General features: G+C 42.8%; 1 protein-coding gene across 3 annotated transcripts in view; it reads left to right on the top strand.

The window, feature by feature from the left end:
- Window positions 3,575-24,956, top strand: part of BIN2 (bridging integrator 2) — a 37,784-nt gene continuing 16,402 nt past the window's right edge. For all 3 annotated transcript variants that reach the window (XR_001918036.1, XM_018047752.1, XM_018047751.1), the window contains exons 1-4: window positions 3,575-3,734; window positions 10,702-10,782; window positions 24,099-24,153; window positions 24,449-24,543. Coding sequence is in view for 2 of the 3 variants with exons in the window: in XM_018047752.1 (XP_017903241.1) it covers window positions 3,654-3,734; window positions 10,702-10,782; window positions 24,099-24,153; window positions 24,449-24,543 (312 nt within the window). In the remaining variant the exon portion in view is untranslated. The remainder of the gene's footprint in view (window positions 3,735-10,701; window positions 10,783-24,098; window positions 24,154-24,448; window positions 24,544-24,956) is intronic.

Consider the following 24,956-nt stretch of genomic DNA (forward strand, 5'->3'; position numbering starts at 1 on the left):
TAACACCCTGTGTCTTTTTATTTGTAATTAAGCCTTCTAGGGGAAAGGCAGTTATAGGGCCTGAGTTGGATTTCACCAGATTTCTGGGCTGGTTCTTCCATTTGCTGCCATCTCTATCAGTTCACAAACTAAACCAAGTGAAAGTGGCCTTACATTATCCTTTTTGGATTATGTTAGGATCTACCCATCTGTTAATCTGCCTGTCTGACCCTCCTTCCACGCATATTTGCTATATTCAGAGGCACAGAGGGCTTTAAAAATGTTCCAGAGTGCTCGCTTCGGCAGCACATATACTAAAAATGTTTCAGAATGACAAAATGTGCCCTGACTCTCCAGGCAGATTGGGGGCTCAGCTTTCTTTTGGTTCTCCCGTCAGTACCTAGAACCGTGCTCACCCCAAAGTTCTGAGTCATGACAACTGTGGGGATACATTAGAGGTAGGAGTATAAGATTGGGTGGTAGGTCAGGTGCCAGCAGACAGTGAAAGTGACAAATCAGAAAGGAGATAGAGAGGAAAGAATTGAAAAAATGAGAAAAGAAGATGCAGAACAAAGAAAGGAAAGGATTGAGGGGAAAAGAATATGGGGCCTCAAGTTACGTATGAGTCAGCACTTCAAGGTTGGACTAAAACAGGCAACTGGATCCGGGGTTCTATAAAAAACACAGAACTGGGAAGCTGATAAATCTTCCCTATCCTGGCCAGGGCTCTGTCTGTTAGAGTGGTGTATGATAAAGCGAAGAAGGAACTGAAAGGAGAAAGCTAAGAGGATGAGAAACAGTTTTTCATAGCAACTGCTGAGGATCAGACAAAAGGGATCTGGAGAGTTTACATTACACTAGAGGAAACTGTCTAAGACCGGTCTCACAATTTATAGGCTACTTTGTCAGCAGAGGCTTCTAGAACAGTTTGTACAGCAAAAGAAGCTGCGCAAGGGATTTCCTTGGTGGTCCAGTGGCTAAGACGTTATGCTCCCAATGCAGGGGGCCTGGGTTCAGTCTAGATCCCACATACCACTATTAATAAGAGTTCACACCAAAAAAAAAAAAAAGAGTTCATATGCAGCAACTAAAAGATCCTGCATGCCACAACTAAGACCTCTTGCAGCCAGATAAATCAATTACTTAAATAAATATTTTTTTTAAAAAAAGAAGCTGGGCTTGACAGGACACCTGTATTCTCGTCTCTGTTCTACTACCGACAAACTGGGTGTGTGTGCTTGTGCCAAGTTGCTTCAGTTGTGTCTGACTCTGTGCGACACTATGTAGCCTGCCAGAGGAACTGGATAACCTTGGGCAAGTCACCCTTTCTGTTACTCAGATTCCCAACCTAGTTACTTTCCAAAGATTTGTCCTGCTCTAATACTACATGATTTGGTGACTATCAATTTCAGTTCCCAAGGGATTGGCACTGAAGAGGGTTTTTTAGGAAGCAGTGGCTGGGCTGCATTGCTGAGGATGCTGTGAATTCCAGAGAATGACCCAGGTACTGGCCTCCTTCTGCTACTGATCATCACATCTGTGGTGATCACCATCCCTCTCAGTGTTCACACAGCACCACTGTCCTCCCACTTCCCTCCACTTCTTCCCATCCAACATCAAGTCCTTCCATTTCTTCACTTTGCCCCTTCTAGATCATCCCCACAGCTAGCATTATAACACAATAAACCCTAATGACCTATTACCTGAAAATTTTGTATCCATCTCTAAAATCATCTGATTAACAACCTATCTCCACTTCCAGACTTTAAGCATTTTTAGGTCAAGAATCACTTTTAAAAAATTCATTCTTGACTTCCCAGCACCTGGCAATACCTGTCACATGCTTGATTCTGAGTGCAATATGGCTGTTTGGGGGAGTGATCTGGAAAAGGATAGCAGAGAAGGCTTTCTGATTTTGTCTCAGGTGTTCAGCTTCCTTCTCCAGTCCTTAGGAAGTTTATCTTGAACTTCTTTCTTCCTTTTGGAGAATTTTACTTGCAAAATCCTTGAGTAAATGGTTCCTCCAAACCTAGTGTCCTAATTTCCAGCGATCTTCTCAATCAGGTCAGGAAGCAACTTCCATTTAGAAAGCTACCTAGAGAAGCAACTGTTATAATCTCAGCAGTCCCATCCCAATTTACACAATGTATTTTCTGCCTCCATCTAGTACACTATACTAGTTCCTCCAGCTAGAAAAATTTGCTCCCCATGCCCAGCACAGGCTTCCATATCCAACTCTTTGGCCTTTTTCTATGAGGTCCTCTCCCTTTCTAGGCATCTTCATTTCTACTTCTAGCTCAGCTGCTCCTCTCTTTCAAGTCCAGATTTGGAGTCCTGTCCTCTACTCAACCTACCCCTCCTACCAGTTTAGGTTTGGAGTCATGAGTGAAAAAATGTTGCCTGACCTATCAGTAAACAAAGGTTGTTGCAGTCATCAAGTCATCACATTACAGCCCCATCCTCCCCATGGTGAGCCCTGAGAGAGCTCAGGAGAGAGAGAGGATGCTGGCCCTCAGGCCATCAGCTACTACAGCCACCACTCATTGTTGTACCCTGAGGAGACTCGGGATGAGAAAGTGCAAGATACTGGCTCCACATAGTGGAGGTACATATCCAAGGAATAATTTCAGTGAGCCCAGATTCCTGCATCTTCCCATAAATAGAAAAGTGCCAAATTCCTTAACTTGAAACACCTGGTTTTAATTAACTATAATCTTTTGATGATTACCTATTGGCTCTTCCCTTACCTCTTCTGAGCAGTTTCTCAGAGCTGAGAGGCTGTGTCCCAGGCTTAAGTCCTCAGTTTTGTCTGCTAAATAAAACATAATTCTCAACTTTTAGATTGTGCTTTTTTTTTCCCCCAGTTGACAGAGCCAACCTCTCCAGTAGAAGGCTTCCATCTTTAAAAACTTCACCCTGAAGCAGAAAGTCCATTTTATTTGGTCATCCGGTTGTTGTTTAGTCACTGAGTCCTGTCTCTGTCTCTCCATGAACCGTATCCCACCAGGCTCCTCTGTCCATGGGATTTCCCAGGCAAGAATACTGGAGTACGCTGCTCCTGCACACATATCCATAAACACCCCATTCAACACTCTCACTGAGTGGAAATTACAAAAAATTTCTACCCTCCTGTTCCAGTTATTTTCCCCTGCTGATCGTTACAGCTGGTTAGCTCTCAGGGAACATTGTCTTGGCCCAGATTTGAAAACTCTTCGCGGATGGTGTTCTCTACCTCACGGGTAGAGGGTTTGAAGCTGGCCTGGAGGAAGCGCCGCCTGAAGGCAGACCTGAGTCTCTGGCCTCCTGGGAACAGACCCAACTCCAGCCTGAGCCTCACAAGTGTCCGCGGGCCCCTCGCCCACGCCCTGGGCCATGCCCCGGGCCGAACAGCCGTGGGCCTCCAGCGAGAGCGCAGGGGAGCGGCCAGCTGGGCCTGCCGTGGGCTAGGCCGCCGCCCTGGGCCTATGTTGCGCAGGTTTCCGGCTGCGTCCGGCCGGGCCCGGGGCCTCAGGCGGTCCAGGGTGATTCCCAGGCGGCAACGGGGCGGGGTGACCTGCGCGAGGCCCGCCTGGCCGGATGCGAGGCATGACGGGAACGCACTTCCTCCTCTGGGGGCCTCGAGAAAACCACAGGGCGCCGGGCCAGGAGAGGCCGCCCCCGAGGGAGTTGGCAGGATGGCCGAGGGCCGGGCGGGCGGCGCTGCCGGCCTCTTCGCCAAGCAGGTGCAGAAGAAGTTCAGCAGAGCCCAAGAGAAGGTAGGAGGCTGGGAGCCGAGGCTGAGGCCCGACGCGGCCGCAGGGTGTGCGGGGTGTTCGGGGTGTTCGGGGCGTTCGGGGCGGGAGACTTGGGCTGGACACAGAGGCTGACCTCGGGAAAGGCGAGCAGGGGTTCCCATGAAAACAGCAGATTTGAGAGAAGGCAGAGAGCCTCGCCCAGTCTCGGACAGGGATGGGGGAAGCTGAGAGACAGTTCCCACCGTCTGTTTCTCTTGGAACCTAAACAACGCCCAAGCTGACCCAGAAAAGGGAAAAGAAAGGAACTAAACGTTGGTGACTGCTCTGTAGCAGATTTTGTCCTCGCCACCCAGCGAGAGTGGTATTTTTCACAGATGATGAAACTGGAGGTTCAAAGAGGGTCATTTCCCACATAAGACAGCACTCAACCAGCTGGGCTGGCAGCGAGTTAAGGTGGGACCTGGAGTCCACAAGGACTAGAGTAATTCTGACGGATTCTTTCCTTGCCTGACCCAGCCTGGCCGCAGGCTGTTGCTTTAGCGGATGTAAGCAGAAACTCGTATCTGCTTCCTGTGCCTCCGTTTGGCGTTGGAGAGTTCTTAGTTCAGGGTGGGCAAGGAGCATCTCTTTTTGCACTGTGTCCTGAATTAGCTTTGGGTGGCCCTGCTCCGAAGGGCTTCCCTGGTGGCTCAGACGGTAAAGAATCCCCCTGCTATGCTGGAGACCTGGGTTGAATCACTGGGTTGGGAATATCCCCTGGAGGGAGGGCATGGCAACCCAATATTCTTGCCTGGAAAATCCCCAAGGACAGAGGAGCCTGGCGGGCTGCAGTCCATGGGGTTGCGAAGAGTCAGACAGGACTGAGACTGAATGACTAAGCACAGCACGGCTCCATCGAGGTAGACTGTCTGTCTTATCTGTACCTTGCCCACTTAACTAGATGATGTGACCATTTCTCCACACATTTCACTGGCATTTTTGTTTCTATGTGTCCAGTGTATTTTCTTTGCTTCTGATCTGAGTCCCTGCTCTCCACGCATCAGCACCCTGGTAGGTAAGATAGTAAGGAGAAATGAATAGGCTAGAAGGAGAATGGGAGGGAGAGAGATAACTAGGACCTGAGTGAGAGTCTTGGTTTTCTAAGACTTCATGGTCTTAGAAGCATTTGAATGAACACCATATGCTTAAGAATTTAAATAAAAGCAGAGCACTAGCTTGGGTTCTGGGAAGGATTAAAGGCAACCAGCTCTCCAAAGTGGGATTATTAACAGAGAATTGATGGAATATAGATTTAGTCTTTATCTTTAAGAGGCTCACAATGGAAGGGTAGGGGGAATATGTGTGTGTGTGTTTCCCCTGTCTTTGTCTGAGGAAGCTGGGTCGTGTGAAAGAGCAGAGGAAAAGGGAAAGATTTTTGTGTGGCTAGATTTTGTTACTTCACCGTAACCTAACTTCACCTTGATCATGGTTTCAATCTCTCCAAAGGTTACAAAGCCTATGGAAAGGTCTAGTTAGAAGTCATTGTGGAGGAAAAGGAGGTGCTAGAGAAGAGAAGGCTGGTCACTCTTATGGGTTGGAAAAACAAAAAGAAATCGCCAAAGGCCAAAAATTTGTGGACGATAGTTATGTTTTACCTCCCTCTTTCACCTTCTATCATCATCCAGCCTATCAACACTATGCATGCATGCGTGCTAAGCCACTTTAGTCATGTCTTTGTGACCCTATGGATGTAGCCTGCCAGACTCCTCTGGGATTCTCCAGGCAAGAATACTGGAGTGCGTTGCCATGCCCTCCTCCAGCACGTCTTCCTGATCCAGGTATTGAACTCGCATCTCTTACGTCTCCTGCATTGGCAGATGGGTTCTTTACCACTAGTGCCACCTAGGAAGCCCCATCACTATGCCCTTGCTTTAAGGTTTCTCTCTTTTTTTTTAAAGCATCAACTTGAAGCCTCAGGTAAATAACAGCTCTGTTCTAGGCTTCAGATTCTGCATCTGTAAAATGCAGTTGATGTTCAGTGATTTGGAGACTCAATTTGGTAAGGACACTGAAGTGAGAAGGGGAGAGGGCTCCTTGAACCTCAGAGTCAAATACTTCCCAACTGCCCAGATACACTCTGTTCTTCTTAGCCTGAGCCCCTAGAAGGCAGAGAGAGAAACAAACTTGAATCTGCCCTGAGCCAACTGCCCAGATACACCCTGTTCTTCTTAGTCTGAGCCCCTAGAAGGCAGAGAGAGAAACAAACTTGAATCTGCCCTGAGAAAGTCCCAGGCTGTTGCAGAAAACAAGGAGATACTCTGAACCCAGATTTAGACACAAAGGCAAGCAGACATTGAACTTCAAGCAGTACAGCTGGTACCCTAGAGGCAGTGGGTGTTGTCTGGATAGGATGGAAATGACCTGGGTTAGGAGAAAGAGCTCAGCTCAGCCTGTCAGAGTTTTTGAGTCTTGGGAAGTTATTGAAGGCAAAATAAAGATGGAGAAATTTACAGTCAAAAGAAAGGATTCCCTGGGACACTGCAATTTTACTATATGTGGTTGACTGTAATATGTAACAACTATTGTGTCAAATATCAAGTGCCTGCTATAGACAAAGCACAGGAATATAAGAAGGACATAATCTCTCCCTTTATGGAGCCCACATTCTCATGATATGATCTCACTTCATCTTTTCCACGCTTTAAGCTTTATGTTAGTATCTCAAATTTAGAAATGAGGAAATAAGGCTCAAAAGAGATTGGCAAGTGGCAGAATTATCACTGAAACTCAGGTGTCCTGCCTTAGGATCCCAATCTCAGGCTGCTCTCTATAAAGTTCCTGAAAAACCGCTCTAACATCTGTGTCTCCCCACTTCCTGCTGTGCTGGCCCACTTCCTGCTGATCTTCTTGCAGGAGTAAAGCTGCGAGTGAAGGTCTAGTGACTGTTAAACCAGTGGAGAGGAAGCATCATCCTGTTTTATTTTCCAGTTCCTTCTCAGATTCAAGATGAGTCTGGCTTTATTGTGTTTCTACAGTATGCTACATCTTCACATTTCACACGAATGCTTTCACCATCTGTTTGTGATTTCTCTGTGGCAAGCCTCTTAGATCTCCCCCCAGGAAAAGGCATTCACTGTTTACCACTCCTCTGTTGGTCTTTTTTGCTGCTGACTTTCAGTCAACTTGTGAGGGTTCAGTCAGCAATATTTACAGAAAAATCCCTTTGTCCACGATATGGGCTGGACAACTCATCTCTGGAACTTAGAGATGAGTTGAGTAAGAGGCATTCTTGCCTGCTAGAAGCTTACAGTCTAGGTGTTTTGTTTTGTTTTGTTTTTAAGTAAAATAAGTGACCTGAGAGATAAATCCGTGGGAATTCAGAAGACTTGAGAACAGAGTAGGGTTTTGTAGGCTGAATTGATAAAGGAATTAGGTCTGATTAATAGTTCCTCAGGCAAGTGATGAGAGAGCATTCCAGCTGAGGAATGCCAGCAGGAGCAAAGCATAGAATCTGGAAATCCTTTTAGGCAAACGAGGGAGAAATGCTGCTGAGCTGGAGTTCAGGGATTGGTGGGAGAAAAAGCTGGAAAATATATGAGGGGATAAAGGAGAGCCTACTTTAGAATTTATCTTGACAATAAGGATTCCATCATATCTAATATCCAAGGCATCTTCAAATTACTCCAATTGACAGAATTAACTAAAATATAATAAATGATTATAGGGAGGGGTCATAGTGAGGAACTACAGCTACCAAACGTGTCTGCAGTGGCTTTTTTTTTTTTAAGCTTTATACTTGTAACTCAACTTACATAAAAGGTAAAATAGGTGAATGAACATTGCAATATTCTTCACCTGTTTCACCGAGTGTTAACATTTTGCCACATTGACTTTTTTTCTTGTCCTTGCTCTTTTCTCTTTAAACATCTGTATTCCAACTTCTCAGATGCTAGGCCAGGCAAATTGGGGCAGAATTCTCAGTGCAGGACTTTAGGGATTAGTATTTTATGGGCTTTCATTAGTAAGTGATCCAAAGGTAAAATTACTAATTCTTTCAACAAACATTTTTGGAGCACCGTACATCATCCTTCCTCAAGGAACTCAAGTTGAGGAGGAACATCTACAGTGTAGTTTAAGTGCCCTGAGACATGGCCCTATTGCTTAAGACAAAAAATACTTTGGCCCGAAGACACTGGGTTATGTTTTCACGGTGATCATGCTCATCTTTTCAGTTTCAGAATTGAAGGTGGGCGTATTCCTTCAACAAACACACTCCCACACCCTCCAAGCTTTTTTGCCCTGAGCCTTTGAGGTTTGGGGAAGTTGGTCTGCTCCCAGGTATGTCACACAGACTCTAAACTGAATCGACTCCTCTCTCCTTTCAGCCCCCACCCCCCTCTCCCCACCAAGAACCAAGCCCCAGGCAGAGGAAGGGAGGGCTGGCAGGAAGGAAGTGAGAGCTGTGATTACCACTAAGCCAAGGTGGTTTTGCAACTTTCTGGTAGAGGACAGTGTTTGGTTGAGGGGAGAGGGTGGAGCTTGGGAAGATGAGTGACTCTGCACACCCAGGGCCCTGTGTTAAGTGAGGCAGAATAAAGACAAGAATGCCCTGAAAAGGAAGTAAAGACAGGTGTTTATAGGGAATAGAGTGGAACTCAGCACGATGATAGTGGATTTGTATTAACTACTCACCATATGGGCACCACTATGAAAGCAAGTTATGTGTATAATATTTAATTCTCCCAACAACTCCAGGAGATATTATTCTTAATGGAGGAAAGGGAGTTCTACAAACTGAGGCTCTAGAGTTTAAGTGATTTGCCCAAAGGCTTATAGCCAGTAAGTAGAAAAGCCAAGATATGGGCATATATCAGTTTGGTTCCAGAGACCTTGGTCTTAACTGCCATAGAGAAAGCTCCAGAACCCCAGGATTAAGAGTGGAGACACCTGAGTCAGAGTCTGCATAGAGCTGGCCTCACGCCCAAGACCTGGGCACTCCTTCATATGATTCAGAGTTCTTCACAATGAGACTCCAATCTCCCTTTCTAGTTTCCTTACACATCACTCCTTGTAACATACTCTAAACCATTCATGCTGAACCATTTCATGAAAACTGCTGTGAATCTGCACACTTCTGTTACTTTGCTGATGTTGTCGTTGCCTGAAATCCTCTTTCTACCCTCACCTTTTTCACTTTATTCCAGTCTAGCAAGATCTTAAATTCAGGGCCCAACCTTTTGGTCCCCTCCTGTATCAGTCTCACTCTCCTTCCTGTTATAAGTATTAAGTATCTATTTGCTGGATACTGAAAAATATAAATAAGTAAGGCAAGTGTCCAGTCCTCAAGGAGCTCACATTTAGAAAGAGACAAAGATAAATGCAAATAATAAAACAGAGAGGAGTTCCCTGGTGATCCATGGAAAACTGGCAACCAAAGATGAACTGTTTGACCAGAGTGCCAATAACTTCCATCAACAACAGGTAATCTGGAGGGTGGGAAAGGGAAGCTTGTAGAAAGAAAGAAGGCATGAGGGCTGAGTAGTAGAACACAGCAGGTTCTGCAAATCAGCAGGCAAGTTAAGCAAGTTAAGTCTCCATCCTTCCGCTGAAAGGAGCTTGGGTTCGATCCCTGGTTGAGGAACTAAGATCCCACAAGCCACACAGTGTGACAAAAAAAGAACAACAGTAATAGAAATGTATACAGGTGCAGAAGTTGTAAGTGCTTAGGAGGGACTGATTTACCTTGATTAATGAGATGCAATAGATGTGATTAAGTGTCACAAAGAATATAGAGTATGAATTTTAGATAGTTGCCTGATGATAAGGTAAGAAAGAACATTCCAGAAAGAAGGAATAGCATCTACAACAAGAACAGTACAGCTTATTAGAAAACCAAAAACATGAGTGAGAGAGAGACCTGTAGGAAAAAGGAATAGTGAGAGCTGAGGCTTAATGAAGGGTCAGATCCTACAGACCCATGTGTATGCTAGAGTTACAACTATAACTGGTAGATATGTAATGGACATTTAACTGAAACATTTGTTGAGCAGATGAATGGAGAATCATTAGAAGGTTTTAAGCAGCAACAAGATAGGCCTATTGTCACAGGCCAAAAAAAACAGTGAGGCCCTGGACTAAAGCCATGGCAGTGAGACTAGAAAACACGGGATGGTTTCCAGAGCTGGACATGGTGAGGGATTCCGTGAAGGAAGTGAGAGAGAAGTAGTTGAGGGAAACTCCTGATTCTGACTTGGGCCTGGGGGATGATGGTACCTCTTTCCAAACTGGGGGTTACAGGTAGAAGAGTCAGGGCTTTCTTACTTGTTGTAAGTGAGTGTCCTCTAGGAGAAGAGAAACTGTATCTTTCTCATTCCTGTGTCCTTTGCATCAGCACTGAGACCACTATGATGGCTGGTTCTCTGGGTCCTAGGGGAGAGGAGGTAGCTATCGATAGCGTTCACTTCTAGCTGAGTTTCAAATGCATAATGTCAGAGCTTCTCAGTTTTCCTACAAGCGGCTTCAGAGAAAAGTCTCCTACCCACCTCTCTGACTTCATCTACCTAAAGGAATCTGCTGCTATGGCTGGAAGAGGGTATCCCATGTGAGAAAATGTCTTCAAGGCTAAGGCTTAGCTGAGGCTAAGACATGTGCATTTCAGCCATGCACATTTTGCATTCTTCTAATTAATCCTTACTTTAATATAATACTCTCCCCCCATCCCCACAGAAAACCAATCTAAATAACAATTTCATACCTTATTTATTCTGGGCTTTATATATACTCTAGCACATTGCTGAATACCCCAAATTGAGAAGAACCATAAAACATAATTGAAAAAAAAAAAACATAATTGACTTTTCAGCAACATGCTGTATTTCTAATTCTGTTGGGCTAATATATGTACTTCCCTTTAGTTGAACCTGAGACTCAGAAGCCAGGGTCAAATGAGGCTAACAGACAAGAGAGACTTGACTATAACAGTGTGGACTTCTCTGATTTATATTCCCAGGTACTGCAGAAGTTGGGGAAAACTGTGGAGACCAAAGATGAACGGTTTGAACAAAGTGCCAGTAATTTCCACCAACAACAGGTAATCTGGAGGATGGGAAAGGGAAGCTTGGAGGAAGAAAGAAGACGTGAGGGTTGAGTGGCAGAACAACAGCAGGTTCTGCAGATCAGCAAGCATCCCTTCTAACTCACCTAGCCCCAGGAGTCAGGGCCACGGGGTGACCTACCTGCTGCTTATTCTTCCCCTGGGAACCATAGAAAACTACCTTTCCTGTTCCTGCTCACTCTTGTTCGTAAGGGACAGAGAGTGTTTTTTTCTCATCGTGATTCCCGCAGGGTATAGAGACATCACCAGGTCCTTAGACAAAAATCAAAACAAGTGCCTTCCACTTCAATTCCTGGCGTATTCTTTTCCTCAGGCTGCCTCTCTCCTACCCTAGCATCTTCTCATCGCAGTGGCCCTGTGTCATGTTGCCTCTTTGTCCATTACATCTACCTCACCAAAGCCTTTTATTCTAAAATAATACCTCCATCTTTTACCTGTCATTCTCACCAGCAAAACTCCTGCTCTCACTGTTGCTTCTGTCTTTACTGGATGCTATGGGTAATTTTATGTAGAAAACTTACATTTAAAAAAAAGAAGAAAACTTACATTAAGAAGTGGAAAAGAAGGCACTACAACCAACTCTGAAAATTCTATAGTGCATATGTGATTTGAACAAGAAAAAATACAATTCATATATAGTAACGTTAAAAAAAAAAGAAGAGAAAGTGGGTAACACTTGGTGGCCTATGGATGGGGAGAGGCACCTGGCCAGCCATCGGGCCTTGGGGAGCCGTGCTTCCAGAGCTGCTGGATGTGACACCTTCTCCAGATCCAGCATGTGAGTGACAGGTGACTGCCATGAACTACAGAGCCATGGAGATCCATAGCGATTCACATTTCCAGGGTGGAGTCCAGGTCAAAAATGAAAAAAAGAGCAACAGTCTTTGAATTTTCTGAAAACTGATAACAAACCAGAAAAGCAGAAAAAAGCATTTTACACTGACTTACCTTCTGTCACTATATCTGAAAAATTGCAAAAGGACAAGATCTGGGAGAGTGAGTTGAAGAATTTCTCAGTAAAGATTTCAGTTACCTAACTTCTAAGAAAAAGTACAGATTTCTCCTTTTAGTAGTTGAAAAAACTAGTATTGACTGATTTTATTCCTTCAAATAGATTACCAAATATCATGGGGAGTAAAAATTCTTCATACTGATGACATAAGATACTACATGGAACAAAAGAAAAAAAAGTATTTACTCAAGAAATCAAGACCTTCTGTAAGAGATGTAGGGAAAAGAGTAGGAATTGGCCCACAAAAAGCAAGAACAAGTAGACTCAAAAAGCCTTTTTTATAAAGGTAAATGACATGAGGCACATCTTACAAGTGAGCAACAGAGAAACTTTGCACAGAGTAATCACTATCAAGTTGTTGATGATATTGTATCTAAGTTAGGTTTTGACTATAAAAACTGCAAATGTCCTGGAAAAGTCTGAATATAAAGAAAAGCTGGAACTTCAACATACACCTCAGAAGGACATCAGGGAAAATAATGTACAGTTACTTGACCAGGGTTTCCTATGTAAAGAAACCCAATAACCAAACAAAACTTTGGGTTTTTTTCAGAACGTGTTTCTCTACCCTTCTTCTATTGAATTGAAAGGACTTGATGAGAAAACATCTAATAAAGGTTCCATTTATGAAAATGACATAAAATTTTACATATCTACTGTTACATAAAAATGAACAAAAATGCATTCTGGCATTTCTGAATGGAAATGAATTATACATGAAAATGAAGAGCTAAGGGTAGATCACTGTCTGTGTAGGATACACACATGTATACAAGTTTCTAATTTCAACATGGAAAAAACTGCATCTCAACCAAAACAAAAGTTAGATGCTGTGCACTTCCCAGCATAGGATCTGAAGGAAAAGGACCTTCATTCTGTATTTGGCCAAGACTCTTATTTGTTATCAGTAAATAGTTCAGGGATGTGTGCTCAGTTGCTCAGTTGTATCTGACTCTTTTCGACCCTATGGACATAGCCCACCAGGCTCCTTTGTCCATGGGATTCTCCAGACAAGCATACTGTAGTGGTTTGCCATTTACTTCTCTAGGAGAGCTTCTTGACCCAGGGATTGAACCTACATCTCTTAGGTCTCCTGCATTATCAGGTAGGTTCGGGTTTGATCCCTGAGTCAGGAAGATCCCCTGGAGAAGGAAATGGCAACCCACTCCAGTACTACTCTTGCCTGGAAAATTTCATGGATGGAGGAGCCTGGTAGGCTACAGTCCATGGGAATGCAAAGAGTCAGACAAAACTGAGCGACTTCACTTTCTCTCTTTCTTTCTTTTCTTTACCACTAGCACCACCTTAGTTCAGAGGAGGCTCCATCCCAAAGTTCTAGGAATCCAATGAATGTGATGTCAAGAATTCAGAGAGCTTACCATCTGGTAGAATCCACTGGAGAATGAAAATATGATAAGGAAGAAATTTTTTTTAAAATCTGGAACCAAATGCAGAGTTTTATAAGAATACTAAACTTCTTACTATGCAAGAAGAAAACAGAATTTGTAGTTCACAAATACAATCTCATGAATTTGAGCAAGCTCTGGGAGATAGTGGAGGACAGAGGAGCCTGGCTTGCTGCAGTCCATGGGGTCGCAACGAAATCAGACACGGTTTAGTGACAGAATGACAACAGTACAATCTCTACTGAACTTTTTTCAGACTAGTGAAGAGAAGTCAGAATTCTTAGGTTACACAGGTTACACTGAAAACAGTGATATATGTGATGTTTTAGATATTTGGGAAGAGGGAAATTCAAATAATCTGTTGTCAGTGTTTTCTCTTTCGACCTCTATATCTAGTGGCTTTTAGACTTAAAAAGATAAATAACTTTCAGAAATGATGAAAACCAAATTCTTGAAATTTTTATTAATTTATATAAAAATTCTTAAGGTTTTCTTTCTCCCCCAAGTTTGTTTATAGAACCAAATAAATAGTAACTATTTTGTTTGCATTTTTCTGCAGAACTGAATACCTATTATAGAAAATTGTAGAATAAATTTGTGGTTCATCTTATTAAAAAGGAGAAAGAGAGAGAAGTGTGTACAGAGATTTATTCTTTTATGGGATATTGACTTTCTATCTCTGTACCAGGCCTCACATTTATCTGATTGAAGTCTGACATCAGTCCTGGAGCGTGTGATCTTCTCTTTATAATAGGAGGGAATTATTAACTTAAATGAATATCCAATTGCAATGCAATTCTGACACTAAATACCCAGAGTAAGTCCAGACATTACAGGTTGAGGGCATAGTTCCCCACCAAACTACCTCATTTCAGACACCAGCCACAAAGCTCGAGAGTTCCCAGGCCACTTGCATTTTTGACCAACTGGTTACAAATTTGGAGGTTCTTACCAGCCACTCTCTGTTCGTTTCCAAGGCAAACCATTCAATATTACAGTAATCCAAATCTATGCCCCAACCAGTGATGCTGAAGAAGCTGAAGGTGAACGGTTCTGTGAAGACCATCTAGAACTAATACCGAAAAAAGATATCCTTTTCATTATAGGGGACTGGAATGCAAAAGTAAGAAGTCAAGAGATACCTGGAATAACAGGCAAATTTGGCCTTGGAGTACAAAATGAAGTAGGTTAAAGGCTAACAGCACTGGTCATAGCAAACACCTTCTTCCAACATAACAAGAGAAGACTCAACACATGTACATTACCAGCTGGTCAATACCAAAATTAGACTGATTATATTCTTTGCAGCCAAAGATGGAGAAGCTCTATACAGTCAGCATAAACAAGTCTGGGAGCCGACTGTGCCTCAGATCATGAACTCCTTATTGCCAAATTCAGACTGAAATGGAAGAAAGTAGGGAAAACCACTAGACCATTCATGTATGACCTAAATCAAATCCCTTACTATTATACAGTAGAAGTGACAAATAGATTCAAGGGATTAGATCTGATAGAGTGCCTGAAGAATTATGGATGGTGGTTCGTGACACTGTACAGGAGGCAGTGATCAAGACCATCCCCAAGAAAAAGAAATGCAAAAAGGCAAAATGGTTGTCTGAGGAGGTCTTAAAAATAACTGAGAAAAGAGAAGCTCAAGGCAATGAAGAAAAGGAAAGATATACCCATTTGAATGCAAAATTCCAAAGAATAGCAAGGAGAGATAAGAAAGCCTTCCTCAGTGATCTGTGCAAAGAAATAGAGGAAAGCAATAGAATGGGAAAGACTAGAGATCTCTTCAAGAAAATTAGAGATACCAAGGGAATATTTCATGCAAGTGAAAAGTGAAGTCGCTCAGTCGTGTCCGACTCTTTGCGACGCCATGGACTGTAGCCCACCAGGCTTCTCCATCCATGGAATTTTCCAGGCATGAGTGCTGGAGTAGGTTGCCATTTCCTTCTCCAGAGGATCTTCCTGACCCAGGGATTGAACCCTGGTCTCCCGCATTGCAGGCAGATGCTTTACCATCTGAGCCACCAGGGAAAAGATGGGCACAATTAAGGACAGAAATGGTATGGACCTAATAGAAGCAAAAGATGTTAAGAAGAGGTGGCAAGAATACACAGAGCTATACAAAAAAGATCTTCATGACCCAGATAACCATGAGGGTGTGATCACTCACCTAGAGCCAAACATCCTGGAATGTGAAGTCAAGTGGGCCTTAGGAAGCATCACTACGAACAAAGCTAGTGGAGGTGATGGAATTCCAGTTGAGCTATTTCAAACCCTAAAAGATGATGCTGTGAAAGTGCTGCACTCAATATGCCAGCAAATCTGGAAAACTCAGCAATGTCCACAGACTGGAAAAGGTTAGTTTTCATTCCAATCCCAAAGAAAGGCAATGCCAAAGAATGTTCAAACTACCGCACAATTACACTCATCTCAGAGGCTAGCAAAGTAAAGCTCAGAATTCTCCAAGCCAGGCTTTAACAGTACATGAACCGTGAACTTCCAGATGTTCAAGCTGGATTTAGAAAAGGCAGAGGAACCGGAGATCAAATTGCCAACATCTGTTGGTTCATTGAAAAAAGCAAGAGAGTTCCAGAAAAACATCTACTTCTGCTTTATTGACTGTGCCAAAGCCTTTGACTGTGTGGATCACAACAAACTATGGAAAATTCTTGAAGAGATAGGAATTCCAGACCACTTGACCTGCCTCATGAGGAATCTGTATGCAGGTCAAGAAGCAACAGTTAGAACTGACATGAAACAACAGACTGGTTCCAAATCGGGAAAGGAGTAGGTCAAGGCTATATATTGTCACCCTGCTTATTTATTTATATGCAGAGTATATTATGCAAAATGCCATGCTGGATGAAGCATAAGCTGGAATCAAGATTGCCGGGAGAAATATCAATAACCTCTATATGCAGATGACACCACCCTTTTGGCAGAAAGTGAAGAACTAAACAGCCTCTTGATGACAGTGAAAGAGGAGAGTGAAAAACTTGGCTTAAAACTCAACATTCAGTAAACTATGATCATGGCATTCAGTCCCATCACTTCATGGCAGATAGATGGGGAAATAATGGAAACAGTGGCTGACTTTATTTTTTTGGGCTCCAAAATCACTGCTGATGGTGACTGCAGTGATGACATTAAAAGACCTTTGCTCCTTGGAAGAAAAGCTATGACCAACCTAGACAGCATATTCAAAAGCAGAGATATTACTTTGCCAACAAAGGTCCATCTAGCCAAAGCTATGGTTTTTCCAGTAGTCATGTATGGATATGAGAGTTGGACTGTGAAGAAGGCTGAGCACCAAAGAATTGATGCTTTTGAACTGTGGTGTTGGAGAAGACTCTTGAGAGTCCCTTGGACTTCAAGGAGATCCAACCAGTTTATCCTAAAGGAAATCAGTCCTGAATATTCATTGGAAGGACTGATGCTGAAGCTGAAACTCCAATATTTTGGCCACTTGATGGGAAGAGCTGATTTATTTGAAAAGACCCTGATGCTGGGAAAGATTGAAGGCTGGAGGAAAAGGGGACAACAGAGGATGAGATGGTTGGATGGCCTCACCGACTCAATGGACATGAGTTTGAGTAAGCTCCAGGAGTTGGCAATGGACAGGGAAGCCTGGCGTGCTACAATCCATGGGGTCAAAGAGTTGGACATGACTGAGAGACTGAACTGACTGGCCACTCAGCTTCCATAATTCACTAGAATGACTCACAGAACTCAGGAAAGTGCTCTAGTTACAGTTTTATTATAAAGGGTACAAACCAGGACCAGCCAAATGAAGAGACACACAAGGGGAGGTCTGGGATGATCCCAAGCATGAAGCTTCTATGTTCTGAAGACATGTTACTTTCCCAGCATGTTGATACAGGATTACCAACCAGGGAAGCTTACCTAAACTTAAGATGTATAGAGTTTTTATTGTGATTTCATTACATAGTGAATCATAGGCCATGTGATTGAACTTGATCTCTAACTTTCTTCCTCTCCTTTCCCCTGGAGGTCATGCTGATATTACCTCTCTGAAAGCCCCAACCCCCTAATTACATGGTTCACATTTCTGGTCTGACCAGCCACCATCCTGAGTCATTTATTTAGCATAAACTTAGGTATGATCTGAGAGATCCACCGTGAATATCTTGGAAGTAACTTGGAAAATCCCAAGAATTTAGAAGTTACTTCTCAGAAACCAGGGCCAAAGACCAGTCAAGTTCTTTATTGTCCTATATCAGTTAACTGAATTATATGGAAAATAATTCTTTAAAATTAATTTAAAAGCATATTAGCTATAATCTAATTCAGTAGTTGACTGTGCCAGAATCATTTGAGAAATGTTTTTAAATACAACATCTCCAGTAGTAGAGCTTGGGAATCTGTATTTTTAAACTTGTTTTAATGGAAGATTTCAGATATATACTAAGAAAAACCTGTTTCTTGTTTCATCTTGATACAGATGAAATCTTGATAACAGATGAAATCTTGTTTCATCTATATCTCCACCCACTTTCCCCATCCTTGATCATTTTGAAGCAAATTCTAGATATTTTATCTATAAAAATTTTATTATCAGTCTCTAAAGATAAGGACACTTAAAATTTCACCACAAAATCATTATCACACCTAAAAATATTTTTTATAAAACATTTACTCATTACAGCAATGAGTTTTAAAAATTTTTTGAGATATTTAAATTATAAATATCAAGAGGAAATCCCTGATGGTCCAGTGTCCTCAGAGCCAAAGGCCCAGGTTCAAGTCCTAGTTGGGGAACTAAAATCCCACAAACCACATGGCCAAAAAAATAGTATATTAAGAAAAAAAAATTAAAAAATAATGGTTTCACACCATCCCATGCTACAACTACTGTTTTTTAATACTTACAATTACTTCACTGTGTATGTGTATGATCTCACAACAATCAGTTTACAAAAGTGTTATTATTCCATTCATTGGTTTTATAACTTACTTTTTTCACTTTACAAATATCTTTCAAGATAGTTTGGGTTAAGTATCTGGCTTAAAACATATTTTAGCAGTATCTTAAAAACATCTAAAAAATAGCAGTAATTTCTTAATATCATAAAATATGCAGTGTTCACACTCCTCGATTTGTGTCACTTTAAAAAAATAATTCGTTTAAATCGGCAATTTGTTGACATATTTAATAAATCTCTTAATCTGTAGGTTTCTTATCTCTCCTTTTTGCAGTTTATTTATGGATGATAGCTTCCCTAGTGGCTCAGACGGTAAAGCGTCTGCCTTCAATGCGAGAGACCCGGGTTCGATCCCTGGGTTAGGAAGATCCCTGGAGAAGGAAATGGCAACCCACTCCAGTATCCTTGCCTGGAGAATCCCATGGACAGAGGAGCCTGGTAGGCTACAGCCCACAGGGCCGCAGAAAGTCGGACATGACTGAGCGACTTCACTTCATGGATAATACTAGGTTGTTTTTCCTGCAGTTTCTAAATTTTGCTGATTGAATCTCCCTGATACTGTTTAACAGGTTACTCTCTCTCTCTTGTATTTTCTGTAAATTAATAGTTAGATTTAGAGAGTTGATGAGATTCAGATTTTTGTGTTTGTTTGATTTGGAAGCAAGAATACTTGATATTATAGGTGTTACATTCTTCCACTGGAGACACATAGTGTGTGATTATCTCCTTTTTTTGTGTGATATTAACAGCCATAGGTGATCATTAACTAGAGTATCTGTTTTACATTAAGCTTCCTAAGTGATTATGATGTAGCAGTGGGAGAACAGCTTTTGGCCACCACCAATCTAGTTTAAAAAGCTTCCCTGGTGGCTCAGACGGTAAAGCGTCCGCCTGCAATGTGAGAGACCCGGGTTCGATCCCTGGGTCGGGAAGATCCTTGGAGATGGAAATGGCAACCCACTCCAGCACCCTTGCCTGGAGAATCCATGGACAGAGGAGCCTGGTAGGCTACAGCCCATGGGGTCCAGAGAGTCAGACATGACTGAGCGACTTCACTTTCACTTTCAATCTAGTCTAACTCCATCAAGGGGAAATAGGATCTGATTGAGAGGGAAGTAATTTAATCAAAGTAACATAACTTAAGAGCTGCAGAGCTAGGATTCAAACTTAAAGCCTTTACTTTTTTTCCCCGTACCTCACATGGAGGCCTCCCTGGGCCTCTTCTCAACTCCAGCTGCTGCTCTACTTCCAACTCCAAGACAGGAAGCATACTTTGAAAGGTTTCTGACTCTCGGCCCATCTGGCCTGCAGTTCTTTCTCTGCCTTATAGGGTGGACCTGGAATGGTAGATGTGTGGGTAGAAAAGGTAGGAGATGAAGGAAAAGTCATCAAGAAGAAGAGGATCAGATGGGACAACCCCCTCAGTATTCCCTGTGTGAGCCCACCAACTAACTGTCACTTGAGAGAAATACATTTGAGAGATGAAATGGAGTTAGATTAGGAATAAGGGAAAACATTTCTCCTGAGAGAATGATGCACCTAGGTAACTGGTGTTTGAATATGCTTGGAAAGTTTAAGTAACAACCATTTCATAGGTACTTGCTACATACAAACAATACAGCACCCCTGTTCTCAAGGCTTTCACAGTTTAGGAAGAAAAACAGTGAATATACAGTTGGGTCTGAAGCTGGACTTGGGTGTCTAAAATGAACAGGAGGAAAAAGGACAAGGTTAAGGTAGTTGGGCTTCCCTGATAGCTCAGTTGGTAAAGAATCTGCCTGCAACGTGGGAGACCTGGGTTCAATCCCTGGGTTGGGAAGATCCCCTGCAGAAGGGAAAGGCTACCTACTCCAGTATTCTGGCCTGGAGAATTCCATGGACTGTATAGTCCATGGGATTGCAAAGAGTCGGACACTACTGAGCAACTTTCACTTTCAAGGAAATTGAAAGTGAGTGAAGTTTTCCAGAAGTTGGACCAGCTGGTCGTGTGCCCTACCTTTCACCTGCAACCAGTTTATAGGTGAACTTTTTATTAATAAATAAATATTACTCCCAAACTACCCAGCCAGATTTCAAGGCTTTGACACTTGCCTAGGTGCTTCATCAAATTTTCATAAGTAATTTTTCTTTGAGGACTCTGCTTATTTCCCCCTTTTCCTTTCCTCAAAATGTATTATATAGGAAGAATTATTTTCCTCAAGCAGCATTTTCATCTCTTATTTCTGGTAGTGACAGCTGCTTCCAATTCATTGCCTTTGAAATCACATCTAGGGACTTTCCTGGTGGTCCAATAGTTAAGAATCCACCTGCCAATGCAGGGGACACAGGTTTGATTCCTGATCCGGGAAGATCCCACATGCCGCTGGGCAACTAAGCCCGTGCACCACAACTACTGAGCCCACATGCCTAGAGCCCATGTTCTGCAAGAAGAGAAGCCACTGCATTGAGAAGCCTGAGCAACACAGCCAGAGAGTAGTCCCTGCTCATTGCAACTAGAGGAAGCCCGCTCACAGCAGAGAAGACCCAGCCAAAAATAAATAAATAAATTTAAAATCACATCTAACAATCTAGCTTCATCTTTCCCTCCTGGACCTCTATTAGATCAAGAACTGTCAACACTTGCTCAGGATTGGTCATGCCCTTATTTTGCTGAGTGTGTTTCTCTGAGTCCGTTTTTCTCTAGCAAGTTAGGAACCCCAGGATGGACTTCTCCATCCTCAGAACCCCAGTCTATTAGGACACAGCTCTGTCTACCTGAGTGCTTAGCACAAGGTTCCAGAGTGAGGGCTGGGACTGTTTGTTTCAGGGATGGGAAGGATGAACTCAGACTCTCTGATGCCATCAAGAATTTTGCAAGGATTTAGAAGCTGGGAAAGATTGAAGGCTGGAGGAGAAGGGGACGACAGAGGATGAGATGGTTGGATGGCATCACCAACTCAATGGACATGAGTTTGAGTAAACTCCAGGAGTTGGTGATGGGCAGGGAGTCCTGGCGTGCTGCAGTCCATGAGTTCGCAAAGAGTTGGACACGACTGAGCAATTGAACTGAACTGAGAGAGCAGAAGTGATAAAATTATAATATTTAGAGCCAGAATTAACATTTAGAGCTGGGCTTAGTTGATATTTATAGATGAGGAAATTAAAGCCAGAGAAGTAGAATAGCTTGCTAGTTGGTGGCAGAAACAAGTTTTTGACTTCCAGACAAGTGGGAGGCTAAGACTGTCAGAGCCCCATCTGTCCGGAGAGAAAAAAGATGCTGGGATTATTCAGCCTGCAGATATTATTTCAGGTCAAAGAAATAAAATGACGCTGGTCCTGTCCCACGTCTCTAGCACCCACTACCACCACCGCACATCCTCTCTGTCTGTCTGTCTCTCTCTCTTCGTCTCCCCAACAGAAAGAGCAGGAGCATACAGGAAGAACTTTGACCAAGACACTTGATCTAAAACACAGAAATGGAGTTGGGCTTTTGTGAGGTGCAGTGGAGGAGGGTAGAAGCATTCTGGTCTTAAGGACAATGGTATAAATAGTACCCTTGGTTTTGAATAGTGTACATATAACCTGCATCATCATACATGGTAGCCTTGATTACTGATCTGGTTTTTCAGGCCATATAATATCTAATGGGATAAAAAATTAAGAACTTCATTTGTAGAAATTATGCAAGATAGTTTAACAGTTTTTATTACTTACATTTGTATTCTGAAGACCAAATCTTCATGGTGAAGTAAAAAGTTGAGTCCATGTTATTTCCTTTCAAAAAAGAAATTAAAATCCTTGTTAACTTACATAATCCCTCAAACTCTTTCAAAGCATGGTTATCACATTTTCAAAACTCTCAAAGTTATACCCACCTACCATATCCATGTTTAAAACATATTATGTATGTCTTAGACTGTTTAAACTTTTTTCTGTGAATGACAAAGCAAAGAGGAAGTGAGACATCTTTCCTGATGAATGCTGTTTCTGAATTTTGTTAGCTGAATCTGTCTATTATGCTATTAAAATCTGTCTCTATCACTTTCTCAAGGTCACCCGTGACCTCCAATTACCAGGCTCCGTGACCTCCAATTACCAGGCTCCGTGACCTCCAATTACCAGGCTCAATGATTTCCTGATTCTTCATGCATTCTGACCTCTCTGTTCCATCTTACCCTTCTTCTGTCAGGATGTTCCTTTGATCCTTGTTTGCTGTGCCACACATACGATCCCAGTTCTTCTCCCACCCATCTGATGGCACCTCGGATTCCCTTGAGACTATCTGTCTTTGTGTCCCTTGAGCCCTGGCATGCAGCCCCTTGAAAAAGACTTTTAGCCTGAGGTATGGTCAAGAGTTTGAACTGGCTTAGAGGTGAGCTCTGGAGGCAAGAAGATGGATGCTAATCATCTAGCTTCCTTTGTTTACTTGACCAAGTAGACCTAGTTTTTCTGCTGCTGAAATTAAGTAATAATGATTTTTCTCACAAACAGTTCCACAGTTTAAACTTTTAAATTATGAGATAGAATTTTGTGAGTTTTCAGCTTTTTTCTCATAAATTTTTCATACTCTTGGTATACTCAACAGCCTACCTATAATGAACATAAGCGAATAAAACAAGCAAACATGTTCACAAGTATTTTTATGATGTACGGCAAAATGCCTCTTAGCTCAGATCATCTGAACAGAGGATCACTGCTCGGGTCTGCAGGCCTGGCCCTGTTGGATACCCTTGATGTGGGCTGTCCATCTAGTCCCACACTCCAAATGTTGGGAGTGTCAGTCTCCAAAAGGCTGATGGCCTGGGGTCAAAACTCCTCCTCACTCAATTCCTAGAAACTAGAATTCACACAGAGGAAGGAGTCCAGATATAAAGGGTCTTAGACAACACCATGAGGAACAATTGAGGAGGCCTATGAAAAAGAAGACCTTGTGAAATATGTCTTCAAAGCTGCGTGAAGGAGAGACTAGTTTGCTCTGAATACAGAAGGCCAACCTAGGACCAGTGGGCAGAAGTTCTAAGAGAGCTATTAAAAAATGAAGTGCAGGGGTGGGTGGGGGGTGGGGGGTGAGGGTGGGGGAGCAAAAAAAAAAATGAAGTGCAAACACAACCTTGTAAATCAACCTTACTCCAATAAAAATTAATTAAAAACAACTATACATTGGTGAGTGGTAAACAGTCCACCTGCCAGTGCAGGAGATGTACGAGATACAAGTTTGATCTCTGGGTAGGGAAGATCTCCCGGAGAAGGAAATGGCAACCCACTCCAATATTCTTGCCTGGGAAATCCCATGGACAGAGGAGCCTGCTGGGCTACAGTCCATGGGGTCACAAAGAGTCGGACACGACTGAGCAACTGAGCACACACGCACACACATTGGTCAGAATCTTCCTGGAGGTGACACAGTTTAGTCTCATGACAGTCAACCTAAATTTTCATAAGACCTACATAAAATTACACCTGGTAAAGAGTGTTGTTGATTAAAACATAAATACCAAAAGAAAAAAGGAAGTTCAGGGAAGGACAGGAATGGCCTGTGTCTGAGTACAAAGAAAGAAGGGAGCCTGGTGTCTGCAGAAAATGGTAGCAGTTTATCTACTCAGAGAGGTCAGGGTCAGCCAGAGGGTCACATAGATAGCTTCACATAGGATCCTTAAATTCCAAGGGTCTATTAGGTGGGGGTTCTCGTTCACTGGGGAGAACAAACCAAGGAAAAAAGACGTGCCAGTGCAGTGGGAGCAATTTCGCAACTTGAAATTTTATCCCAAAGGAGACAACCTACAACTTCTTGGTAAAGAGAATAGAAGCTGATATATAACATTTGCAGATGTTTGAAGAAATTCCAGGACTGATTTCTGCTTTTAACCTACTTTTCAACCTTGACACCTAGAGCATCTTTCCAGATATATCTCTTTAGTCATTAGAGGCACTTCTCCATTTCAGGCAGAAGGTCATAAGCTATACAAGGACCTGAAGAACTTCCTCAGTGCAGTCAAAGGTGAGTATCAGGGAGCACAGGGGGATCCAGATGGTGTTTATGCAGCTACTAAGAAGTCGGGGGGATAGGGAAAAAACCAACCATACTCAGGCTTTTCATCACTTGCCTGTGCCTGACCCTTGGAACTTTGTGGACCAACGAAGAGTAACTTTTCCTATCCAACCCCACCCAGCTTCCCTCAGTGATAGCCCAAACCTACGGAATTTGCCCTTTTGGATTAGCCCCATTGATTCGCCTGTCACCTATATGATTATGTCAGACTACCTTATGGTAGCACTGAGTTCTCTCCTTTCAGTGATGCATGAAAGTTCAAAGAGAGTGTCAGAAACCCTGCAGGAGATCTACAGCAGCAAGTGGGACGGTCATGAGGAGCTGAAGGCCATCGTGGCGGTAAGAGTATGCTGGGCTTTACAGCTCTTCCACAGTCACCCTACCCTCATCTCAGCCTCGTCCCAGCTTCTCTGTCCAAGCAAACAGGAGAACAAAGGAGCCAGTTCGCACTGTTTTTTGTATAGCCCTGATCACAGGTGGTAGGAAGGAGCTGTAACTATGAAGGTAAAAGCAACTTTTCCCTAATCCGTGGATTCCTCTGTTTTTTATCCTTTTCCTTTCTTGAAAACCTTAGAAAGTTTTACCTACACAAAACCCAGTTTGTTGGTTTTGAAAACTAACTTTATGCAGTCATTTGCTCCCATACTTCCCTATCCTTCAAACTCTAGAGTCCAAGACTGTTCTTAATCCCTAGAATGTGTGTCCAGTCTCTTACAGGGCAGTTCCCGAGGAAGAGCTGTTTCTTCATCTGA

The sequence above is a fragment of the Capra hircus genome, chromosome 5 (genome assembly GCF_001704415.2).
Source record: "Capra hircus breed San Clemente chromosome 5, ASM170441v1, whole genome shotgun sequence".
In the NCBI taxonomy this organism is placed as follows: domain Eukaryota; kingdom Metazoa; phylum Chordata; class Mammalia; order Artiodactyla; family Bovidae; genus Capra; species Capra hircus.